Source organism: Danio aesculapii, chromosome 16, assembly GCF_903798145.1.
Source record: "Danio aesculapii chromosome 16, fDanAes4.1, whole genome shotgun sequence".
Taxonomy (NCBI): domain Eukaryota; kingdom Metazoa; phylum Chordata; class Actinopteri; order Cypriniformes; family Danionidae; genus Danio; species Danio aesculapii.
This window is the reverse complement of record NC_079450.1, coordinates 15169939-15182724: the sequence shown is the minus strand read 5'-3', so window position 1 is coordinate 15182724 and position 12786 is coordinate 15169939. Positions and strand designations below refer to the sequence as shown.

General features: G+C 33.9%; 1 protein-coding gene across 1 annotated transcript in view; it reads right to left on the bottom strand.

The window, feature by feature from the left end:
* atp2c1 (ATPase secretory pathway Ca2+ transporting 1) overlaps nucleotides 1-12786 on the bottom strand; it is an 81233-nt gene that overhangs the window by 41270 nt on the left and 27177 nt on the right. The window contains exons 4-6 of the mRNA XM_056475289.1: nucleotides 1517-1606; nucleotides 1387-1422; nucleotides 1170-1231 (exon numbers count right to left, since the gene is read on the bottom strand). Of these exons, the coding sequence (XP_056331264.1) occupies nucleotides 1170-1231; nucleotides 1387-1422; nucleotides 1517-1606 (188 nt within the window). The remainder of the gene's footprint in view (nucleotides 1-1169; nucleotides 1232-1386; nucleotides 1423-1516; nucleotides 1607-12786) is intronic.

Genomic DNA, 12786 nt, shown 5'->3' with positions numbered 1-12786 from the left:
AGTTATATAGTGAATAGTGTGTTTTCTACAAAATGGAGTATTGGCTTTATCCAACAATATATGGTAACAAAAAAAAAAAAAAAACAATAAGCAGCACAACCATTTTCAACATTGATAAGAAAATTGATAAGAAAATATATAAGAAAGATCCTGAAGAATCATGTGAATGAAGACATAAAAAATGAAATTAAAAAATAAAAATGAAATAAAAGCTGTAAAAAAAATAAAATCTACTTTTAATATTTCAAAATAGATTATAATGGACAACAATAATTAAAAAATGCTTTTTTTAACTGTGAGCATGAGAAACTTCCTTTATAAAATAATATTACAGACTCCAATATTTGAACACACTGCACATATTTTACAAAAGAATAATAGATTGTGTAATTAAATTTTTTTAAGCGATAGTTCAATTAAAAATGTGAAATTACACACTATTTATTCACCCTCAAATGTTCCAAACATTTATGAGTTATACACAGAATCTGTGGACATTATTGGGGATTTATGTGGAATGGTTTCATAACTAAAAACTTAACATGCTTACGATGCAAATCCATCTACATCCACTTATTTGGTAAACAAAGCACGTCTCACATATAATATCTCTACTAAAAGACTTCACAAACTATTGTAAATAAATCGAATGAACACTTTCATATTAGTCAATAATATTACTGAAATTAACATAAACACTGAATAAATATTAATTTACATACATTTATACATGCAAATAAACAGACACAATGATAGGCTAAAAATCTGCATAAATCTGCAGATTTCTGTGTGCACAGATTCTGTGTGGGCCTAGTTATGAGAACACATTATATATTGATACATAAAAAAATATAAGAATACATTTTGAAGAAAGCTGAAAGCCTGTAACTATTGACATCCGTAGTAGGAAAAACAAATGAAAGTCAATGGTTACAGGTTTTAGCATTTTTCAAAATATCTTCCTTTGTGTTGGACAAGAATGAAACTCAAACAGGTTTGCAACAAGTGAAGAGCTGAGTAAATGATGACAATTTTAATTTTTGGGTGAACGATCCCTTTAAGCCTGACCCAATTCTGAAAATTCTAATAATTGTTTATGACATATAAATCTATGACAGCTTTCAGATCTGTGGAGGATAAAGCACTTGAGCTCTATGGATAATGCTTACCAATGACATTCTGGAGGCACGAGTTTGCCAAGCTCCTCCAGGGATTTTTCTGAGCGGTATTCCTGAAATGAATCAGAACACAGATAATGTCCAGCACTCTTACACTCTCACTAGACCTCATTTATACTTAAAAATGGTGTACATTCTGAGGTTTGCAGCTTCACATGAGTCAAGTAATGTAATATTAGCTAAAGTCATCAGTGTTTGTAGGATTTACCTGTACAAAGGCAACTGTAACAACGATAATAATGGCCTGAATGAAAAAGAATGATACAAGCATTAATAGGTCAATCCAGAACTGGAAAAAAAATGCAAAATCTGACAGATAAGAGTCAGCAGGAACTTACCACGGTGATACTGACGGCATCGTCAAACTGTCGCATCAGCACACTAATAACAGCAGACGACAGCAGCAACAGGATGAGTGGGTCTTTAAACTGGACAAAAAAAGAAAAGGACATTCAGAAAAATACACTGCATGAGGGTGGATTATTCTCTGAAATCCCACATTTCAAGGTGAATGTCTGCGATTATCTGTCTCAGGTAAAATAATCAATGTCAGCTATACATGACAGCGACAAAAATCACCTTGCTTCCGTCGATACTGTAATTTTTATAAATTATATTTTAATTTCCTGTTGTCGATACACACAACAGGAAATTAAAACACAATGATTTTCAGGTCTACTGTTCTTAGAATGCTGTGCTGTGGGGCTAGAAAAAAAGAAATGACATTAGATACCAGAGACACACACAGAAAGACAAAACCCAATGATTTGCAGGTCTACTGTTCTCAGAAAAACATGCTGTGAGGCTAAAAAAAACTGATCTGATGTCAGACTGAACATGATCAGATCATTTTTTGCTCTGACAGTGGAAAAAGTGAATGAGTAGCATAAATGGAAAATCACGTCACTTTTCATGACATTGAATCAGCTCAGAACACTGATTATGAACATTTGTGTACAATTTAATTGTTTAGCTCATTAAACTGTTAAACCATTTCATTTTGATTTAGAAAAGCAGATTTGTAATCAAAATTTTCCTGAGCCCCATGAATGACTGCACAAATTATGAAAGTAATGTTTATTAGACTCAGTGAATGTGAACTCTTTGGACGCATTGAGAATTTGTAAAAACTGGGTACAATCAGGTGACAATAATCCAATCCATCATCAACCAGCAAACCTTAAAAGTTCATTTAAAAAATGTAAAACAAGAACAAATTACTTTCTATATACACCCCCCATAAACAGACTTTTGCTGTTTGTTCAAAGTACTTACATAAAATGAGTTGAAACAACATTATTCTTAAGGTTTTGGACCAACCTCATTGTTTTACATAACAATTGAACAAAAAGAAATTAAGCAAACTTAATTGATGTGTTGAGACAACTTGTGATTTTTCAGGGTTTTTTCATTATTAAAAAATTTTGAACAATTTAAAAAAAACTTTTGTCACATCGTCTTTATGGGGTATTGTGTGTAGAATTTTGACGAAATAAATGAATTTAATCCATTTTGGAATAAGGTTGTAACATGAAAAATGTGGAAAAAAGTGAAGCGCTATCAATACTTTCCGGGTGCACTGTACATCTCAAGAATTGTGTTGTTTCAGCTTATTTTGAGTAAGTAGTTTTAATAATAAGCAAAAAATCTTCTCTCTTATATTTTGTAAATTAAAATAAATATTGTGCCCTCTTCTTAAAAAAATTATTATTTGTATTTAAATGATTTGTTTAACCTATGGTTTCTTTGTTTATTTCCATTATGCTATCAGGCATAAAGATTAATTCAGGTATAAAATTATTTATTTATTTCACTACTTAGTTTTATTCTCCTGCTAGGGCAGGGGCGCCCACACTTTTTTTTTTAGAAGGGCCAAAAACCAAACTTGATTAAGACCGGAGGTAAATATAGTTGCCTTGGGTAGTATGTACCTTATTTAATAATATGTCAAAATAACTAGAAAACGTTACTGTATATTAAGTCATACAGTATATTTTTACACTAGTTTTTGCCTTGATTTGTTTGTCTTCTGCATAGTCCTCTATCTATCGAGTGACATATTTACATTTTAAAAAATCTGATTCATTTACAACATTTAATTGAAACATTTAATTTCTGTTTGTTTGTTTTTTTAAAGCTCAGCAGTAAATCACCCTAACCTTCTCATTCTCTCTCCCTCTCTTCTCAGATGAGATGATGGGCCAAATCAAAGGCTACATTGGGCCAACTTTGGGAAAAAGTTGTATTTTTTTATTTGTTAATTTGTTTTCATTTTTTTATTTTTTTGATGTTAATTTGTTTTAAGTGTTGTATTTTTTTTTTCGTCTGAAAATAGAACTTAATAAGAAAATTTTATACAGAAAAATGATTATTTTAGTTGATCATATGATTTGAAAATATTTTTTCAGTGTTTCTATAGGAATGTCCCAAAACTAAAAACAAAAAAATCCATAATGCTGTCACACTGAAAAAAAATTAAGTTCAAATCATAGTTAAACATAAATGTTTTTGATTAAGAACTCAACTAGGAAATATTTGTTTTGACCAATCTAATGTTATGGTTACTCACACAGGCCAGTGCATGCGTATTAAACAAAAGCTCAATCTGCTTTGTGAGTAACGTTTAGGGCAAATGATTTATTTTTCATTGGCTCAAGTGGACAAATTTAGAAGTGAAACCATTAGCCTAATTTTATGAGAATTGTTGTTTTGATTAAAGCTACATCTTCTTGTTTGGAACAAAAAGAAAATGTAAATTAATTGACTTTCTTTAACAAGACAAATATGCTTTGTACCAGTTTATATACAATTGCTTTCATTGTTTTTCAATTGCTTTCATCTTATTTAAGTGAAAAGTGATCAAGTAATAAAATTTAGATGTAAACCACTACCCTAAATTGTTTTAATTGGATGAATAAAAGCTTTCTTTTCAGTGCAGAAACAGAAGCTTAGTTTGAATAACCACAAGTTTTACAACAAACATCATGGTAAAAATATTGCTAACTATTTGCAAATAATCGCAAAGCCATAGTTCATTTGTGATTACCATATTTAACCACTGTAACCACAAACCATGGTTTGCGACACTAACAATAATTTCACCATTGAAATTATAGTAAAACTGTGGTAATGCAAATTGGTAAAACTGTGGTAATGCAAATTGAAGTCTATACACACCAAAAACATGCTTAGGTTAGCAATAGTAATGATAAGCAGTGACACCTGAAATTGCTAATGTAACGACACGCTGGTAAAGTGCTAGAAAGTGGAGATTAAAAAGAGAGGAGTGTGGCTTACTTTCTTTGATTGGCCACACACAGAGAGAACAGCGCTTTAATCTACGGCAGGATCTGACACTCGTGGATCACGCCTCACAGTATAATACCAAGTGTTGAATTTTTATTATTATTATTTATTAATTTGTTTTAAGTGTTGTATTATATTATTTTGGTCTGAACATTTAAAAGCTCATTCAGCTGACAGAAAAGGATTATTTTATAGTGGATCTTATTATTTGAAAATCTTTTTTAGAGGAATGTCCCAAAACAAAAGCAGCTCCCATAATCTAAACAGCACACATTTTAGACAAGTAGATCCATAATGCTGTCAGAAACAGAAGCTTTATTTGAATAACCACGGTTTTACAACAAATATTATGGTAAAATACATGCAAAACATCCCAAAGCCATAGATAATTTGTGACTGCCATATTCGACCACTGTAACCACAAATTAACCATGGTTTGTTTGCAGCACCAACCATAACTTTACTATAGTATTTGTGATACAACTGTGGTCATACAAAAGGAAGTCTACACACTAAAAACATGGTTAGATATAGTGAAAGTTGATAAGCAGTGGCACTTGAAATTTCTAAAGTAACGACACACTGGTAAAGTGATAGAATATGTAGATTAAAAAGACAGGAGTGTGGCTTACTTTCTTTGATTGGCCACACACAGAGAATCACACTTTAATCTATGGCAGGATCTGACACCCGTGGATCACGCCGCCTGCATAACTGCCAATAAGCAGCAGCACACAAGATGAGCTCATCACTTCTTTTGAGCGAGCGATATGGCAGGCTTTTAAAAACCCGAGCGCGGTCGTGCAGTAACAGGCAGGTTACATGTATAAAGGCAAAACAAACAGGGTCGTCTGCTGTCTGCTAAAAGTGCTTCTCTCTCATGTCTACCGTGACACATCCGGATTTACACCATGGCTTTGTGCTCAGTGCTGGTGGCGCGGTGATAAAAATACCATAGAGAATTTGAATAAATCTGAAGAAAGAAAGTACGGAGATTATTTTAAAGTGGTGCTGGTAGTTGCGCCTGACAAAAAAAAAATGTGTCTGATACGTTCTGGTCTGTGAAGCACAGAGCGGTAAAGGGGGAGAGTGTCAGAAAGTGGGGGGAAAAAACGAGACAGAAAGCAGAGAGACCAAGGGAGGTCGGCACATCCCAAAGCAAAAAGCAAATGTGAAGAGACAGATTAAAGGCATGACAGCTTGTTTCTCTTAAACCGACTCTCTGAGAGACAGTGATACCTCAGACAGCCTTGTTCACAGACGCGCAACACTTTTTACCTCAGTCAAAAAAAAAAAAAGTACTTTCTACTCAGCAGAGGTAAGACGAAGGTGAAGCAGGAAACTTGAGCGTTTGGCTGCGTCAGAGAATTCGTATAATAGCAGGTGTTTGTGAGTGTAGAAACAACAAGATTAGAGTTCATGAGAAGAAAAGGCCAATCCCTCTCCACACGCAGTAACATACACCACCCAGTTGCGTTCTAAGCTGTGACATGACATATTTGAGCTTCAAACTTTTTTCCTTGCTCTATGACCAGTGTCAATTAGTTTTTACATCATAAAAATTACATTTAATTACAACAATTTATCTGGGAAATATTGCAGCCAACTTAATGGTAAAAGACATGTAATTATTAAAAATACTCCTAGCAACCAGTAAGAAAACTGTGACTCGAAAGTGGCTACGCCCTAGAAAATCTGAATGGTTGGATATCATATCTAATGTTCAAAATATAGAGAGGATGACTTTTTCTTTACAACTACAAATGGACAAATACCTGCAATATTGGGAGAAATGGATTGTACTTATGCCTTTACACAGTGTAATCAGATTTCTATATGTATTTGTTAATGTGACCTGTAAAGAAATATGGACCAGTCAACTGTTCATTTGAGTTCATTTAAGTAAATTTTATTTATTTATTTATTTATTTTAACCTAGTATTTGTATTTTTTTCCTTGTTTTTTCCTTAAAAAAAGAGGAATAAAATTAAGGATTTAAAAAAAAATTACATTTAAATTACTTTTCTGATTACTTTGCCTGAAACGTAACTTAGTTACTCAATAAGTACTTTAATTACTTGACTTAATCCTAAAAATACAAATAAATCCAACACAGATGACAGAAATTGGGCTACATTCACCTTGCAGGCAAATGTGGCCCGAATCAGATGTTTTTGCCCACATGTGACTCAGATCTGTTTTTGTCTTGACAGTGTGAACAGCCCAAACCGCATGGAATCTGATCTTTTCACTTCAGATTTGTGCCACTTTCATATGTGGTATTAAATCAGACACAGATCTGATGTTTTGCAATGCGACCACAGTGTGAACGGTTATGTCGGCTATGTGACTTTTATATAATCTTTGAGCGACATGCGTCATCTATCTGTTCTGCAAACATCCTCTACTTCACAGCAGCATAGTAGAATAGCACACAGTGCAATTACTCTACCACAGAATGTTGGTTGTTCATTTAAAAAAAACGTTGAAGGCAAAACTGGTGCTTGTTAACCAATCAGCATGGGATGATCGCAAAGCTAAAGAGCGTCGGGGGTGTTGTGGATGGGGGATCTTTGCGCAAAGGAGGGAGCACTTTCATTTTAAGGAGGAACTTTCTCTCCGAGAGAAAAAAGGGCAGGTTCTCAAGCACCCAAACCCCCCTTCTGCACGTGCCCGTTGTTTATAACAAAGTAAAATGAAATAACTCTGCAAACACAGATAAACCAACTTCACAGTTCAGCCTGCAGCTGCTTATTAACCCTTGAGGAGTTCACTACACCTGTGGTCAGAAAGACGCGCACTGCAGTTGTCATAAATCACAAATGATTAGTGTTTTCTATCACAAGTGTCGTGATAGAAAACATCTTATTCACAAAACATCTATCACAACTTATTTTAGGTTTCAAATGCCAAAATAAACATTAGTAGCTGCAGAACAACCCTTTACAGTTCATGAACTACACCACAGTTGTCTGTGAAAAGGGGAATAATCATATTAAGCATAATCGGACAACGTGCTTACTTCATACAGTATACGCATTGTGTGCATAATTAGACATTTTGTTCTGTCCGTTAACTGTACTTGCGGGTCAGTTTAGGACCATGATCTGTTCACACTGCAAATCTGATATTTGCCACATTACAACGTGAGCTGCTATGCAAAAAAATCAGACCAGAGAAAAAAAAATCTAATTTGAGCATGTAGCCTTAAACTCTTAGTCTTTTAGATTGAAATTTTTGCTTCATTTTAAATTTTAAACACCATGTATCAAATCAAAAAAAAGGTTTTAAAGTAATGACACCATATTTCATGCATATATTGACATTCATTTTCTAAAACAATTGATTAATTAATTCTTAATTGTCTAAAGAAGGATAGATATAAACTGATACTTCTTTAGATGAAAATTTGAATTATGCAAAATATCTGAATTACAAAAAAAATACACAATTACTGTGGTTCTCTGAATGTATATCTTATATTGTCATGGACTAATTTGGTAATTCATTTTTTAAGCATATTCTATTGTCTTATTAAATGGAGTCTTCAGTTGAAAAATAGAAAATTCAGATTTTCATTATGTACCGTATTTAAGAAATTATATTATAAGTGTAACAGAGGGCAGCTACCTTGATATGAAGGTAAATCTCACTCCTCTGACCTCTAAAGGTGCTCTAGTGACAGACAGTAGAGGCCAGGGTCTTTAGTCTCCTTGCTAGAGCAGCCAACTCCCATACAAAGAATCGCCGGTTTGATCCCAGCTCAGATCGAGTTGGGTGCAGTAGGACTGTTGGTAGGTCTGTGCGATTAATCGAAATTGAATCGCAATCGCAATTTGAAATGTTGCGATAAGCTAATCACAAGAGGCTGCGATCGAAATTGAAATGAAATATGTATTATTTAATTTCCCCCACTCAGAGCAAATGCGTGGATGGCGTCTGTGTGTGACAGACTTACTAGCCTACTGATTGAGCACACTTTCGTTCTGCCCAATCAGAATTGCGAAACCGAACTGTGTGGAACGCCCACAATAAAAACCAAAAAAAAAAGGAAAGCGTGGACAAGTGGGATGATGGCGTCTGCTGCTTCAGAAGCATTAATATCAAAGAAAACCAGGACATGGGTAATATGGAAGTATTTTGGTTTCAAAGTCACAAAAAAATGTAAGTTTAATGTTTTGATAACTTCATGTGTGCTTTGCGAGCATTCACGGCTCGCGATGCAGGTATGTGCGTCGTTTGTAGTGACTAATGTAAAGTACTATAAAAATACAATTTGTCATAGCATTTTTATAGGACAGTTTTATATAGATGCATTAGTTGCAGAATTTTAAAGCAGTTCAACGATTTAAATGCTTCTTATTAGATATTATGTCATTCAATGAGACTATACGCATGACTTTACAGAGAGCTTACGACCTACGAACTACTGTTTGCTTTAAGAACATGTTAACAAATTTAGTTTCAAACTAGCTAGAAGTTACAAAGCCCCTAGTGTGAACTTTACCTTCTAGTTTAAGACAGAAATTACGAACAGCCGGCGCAACCTCACCCAGGAGATAACCATAATGCCATAACGCACTTCCTTGCTAAAAACACGGTGCCTTTGAGGTGACCAAAGAGGAACTAAAAAAACTCATCTAAATGCAGGATAGAAGGTATACACTTCCGTCTCACACCTATTTTAGCCATTTTGGAATACCACAGCTGTAGGTTTAATGTCATGATATTTTATGTAGCATCTGTGATAATTATTCTGTTTTTAGACAGTATAAGCTACAGAAAGACTCTTATCAGCCATGGTAGTTTGCTGAGTGTTCTGTATTTTTATAATTATTATTTTTTTGTTTGTATAATAAGCTACACTCTCTAATTTGAGTTCAACTTGTTTACAGAAAGGTAAGGTCATTTTATTTGTGCTTATTGTTTGCTCTAGAGAAAAATTTGTGTTTCATTTCTGAATATTTAAAAACATTTCAAATAAAAGTCTGAGTAATTTCTTTTCAGTTCCTTTTTTTTTAACTAACACTGACTGCATTTTAGCAGTATCAATGTATGATACAGGTTATTGAGCTGAAGCTTGACTACAAAATTAAATTGCAAACCAAATCGAAATCGCAATATCTGTCAATAATAATAATAATAATAATAATAATAATAATAATAATAATAATAATAATAATAATAATAATAATAATACAAAATGATTACAAAAAAAAACAAAACAAAAAAAAACGCAATTACATATTTTCCCCAAATCGCCAAACCGTTGGGTTACAAAAGTAACTAATTGAATCTAATGAAAAGTAATCCCTTCCTTGACTTTTCAGCAGAAAACTAATTACAGTAAATAATGTAACTAATTACACTCAACACTAGCTATAACTAAGCAAACATACAGACATGCTCAGCAGTTTTAGAGAGATTCGTCAAATGTCCTACTCCACAGGGGAACCCACAAGAGATGAAGGTGACAGTGTGTCAACTCTAAAAAAGTATTGGTTGAATTTGAGGGGAAAAAAATACAATGCCTCAGTTATAATGCTATATTTAGCAGAAACCTCGTGACCAGTGCAGGGACTGGAATTTTTCACAGAGGACAGTGGCCTGTCATTTCTATATCGGACGACAGAACTGGATGAACTGGGTCACTTTACTGCTTTAAGGGATATTTACAACAGTGTTATTCTTCGCAATAAATCTTAGACTTTTACGCTGCATAGGTTGATGACTTTTTTTGCTAAAAAAATGAATTGGCCAACAAGGCAGGGAAAATATAATTGTTTAATTAAATAATCATTAGAACTGATTCTAATGTGGGTTTCCCCAAGTGTAAACTAACAGCTTCACATGGTATAATGACGTCACTGTAAGCATGTGTACTGGATCACAGCATATATGACAAAGTTATTATAGAATTTATTTGTAAGCACTTTATGCTTCAAAACTTTCATGTTCTGTCTTGTGTCATCCATTGATGTACACAAATGATATCAACTTGGGTTTGATGGGTGGTTAAAAAATAAACTAAAAGAAAAGAGAAGTATAATTCTTTCTGGCTAGTTTACTCATTTATTCTTTCTTTCCCTCAAATGGATTATTTTTTTTTGTGTGAACATACAGCATATTTATTAATGTGCATTAAAAATGTGCTTCATTTGAATAAAACATGAGCACAGCAGGAAAAACAGACCTGGTGGTATAATCCTTGCTTTACTGCTGCTCACATGACATTCCTGCTGCTGCTGCACCCAATGTGAATGCACGCACTTGTTAACATGTCGAAATAGCCATGTATAACACGTGCCTGAGGAGTGAACTCCAACATCACACAACATAAAAAGGGTCCTAAAGCCATAAGAAATCACATTTTACCAGAATTTGCAGTCTAACTAAATGACACAAGATAAAATGTGTAGCAAAACAATCCCAAGAAATCACTTCTATACTGAGGTTTCATCACAAGTCAAGAGCAAAAACATACAGTGTGGCCAGTGTAGTCTGAGTCTATATTAGCTATTTCAGTGAATCTAAAACGTGCAGCACAAACACTGTAGATTGGAACATTAATAAAATGCTTTTGTGAGTCAATCAAAATTTAAAAGCTCAAATGTTACTGCTTCTAATTTATTTCTTAAATGTTCTGACTAGGGCTGCAAAATATATCATTATAATTCTTTTCTTCTCTTTGAAAGAATCCCTCTTTCCACACCATCTCCTCCTTTTACCAGGGGGAGCTCTCGAGACCTACCTGATCTCAAACCCCCTTTGACGTTAATTGACCAGGCGGGAGCCCTGGGCTCAATTATCTCCGAGCTCAGGGTTCTCTTCCGGGACAGCATGCCAAACCTGCTAATAGCGTCAAGTATATCTTAGTGTGAACACTTGAATTATCTTTGCTCTACTGAATTTATCTATGCTTTTAGTACATTTTATGCATGATTCACATCCAGAATAATCCCAAATCAGTCTAAATTAACACATTTTATTTTATTGAAACTTTTATTTTATCTGGATTCATATCACAGAAAAACGATATATCGCAATGTCCTGTTTTTCCAATAACGTCCAGTCCTAGTTCTGACCCTTTAGCTGACAATTTATTAAATGATGAAAAGAGATTTTGATTAGCTGTTTTAGGTATGGTATTAAAAATCTTAACAGTTCTGTTATTTTCTGCATTACTGTATAAATATTGTATTTGAAAGTTCAAATTGAATTGATTTGTTAATTTTTTTCACAAGGAAACAATAGTTGCACTGCTGCCAATTGTATTAAACAAGTATTGTATTAAACATTGCTTGTTAAACAAGCAATACATCATCTAGGATCAACATCCTGTATAGCAACATGAAACAAAAAGAATTCTATCATTCATCTTAGGCTATAAAAAACCATGTGATAAGGCTTGGCTGGATAACCATGAAATGCTTTCAGGAAGCTCATAAAAGTTGCTTTGAGTGTTTTTCGGAATGAATACTTTGTAGATTATAGCTTACTATCATCTTAAAAACATTGCAATTAGATGTTTTGTTTCCAGTGAAGACTTAAAGAAACTTGTTCATGCTTTTATCACCAGCAGGGTGAATTACTATAACGCCCTACTCACTGGCCTTCCCAAAAAAGACAGTCAAGACAGCTGCAGCTCATCCAGAATGCTGCGGCCAGGATTCGGACCAGCACATCACACCTGTCCTCAGATCTTTACACTGGCTCCCAGTTACATTACAGAATAGGTTTTAAAGATTTATTACTTGTCTATAAATCATTAAATGGCCTAGGACCTCAATACATTACAGATACTGAATACAGACACTCACTAAATAAAACAGATCACTCAGATCATTAGGACCAAGTAAATTAGAAATTTTAGGGGTTCAGTCAGAGCAGGTTGAATCCACCTTCAGCTGCTGTGCCCCTACTGCTTGAATCAGCTTCCATAAATGATCAGATGTGCTCCAACAGTAGGCACATTCAAATCAAGACTGAAAACATATCGGTTTAGCTGTGTCTTTACTGAATGAGCACTGTTGCGTCCAACAGATCACACTGTTATGTCTTTTCTTTTTCATTCCTTTAAAACCTGTTTTAACACATTTAATCTGTTTTTAAATCATTTTTAAATCTTTTATTCTTGTTTATGTAAAGCACTTTGAGTTGCCACTGTGTATGAAATGTGCTATATAAATAAACTTGCCTTGCCTAATATGTATAATAACCAATGCTTACAGAGTTGATCAATTGTTTTATTTTCAAGGTGTTTTTGTGCTTTAAAAACTGTGTTGGCATATCCTGACAGTCT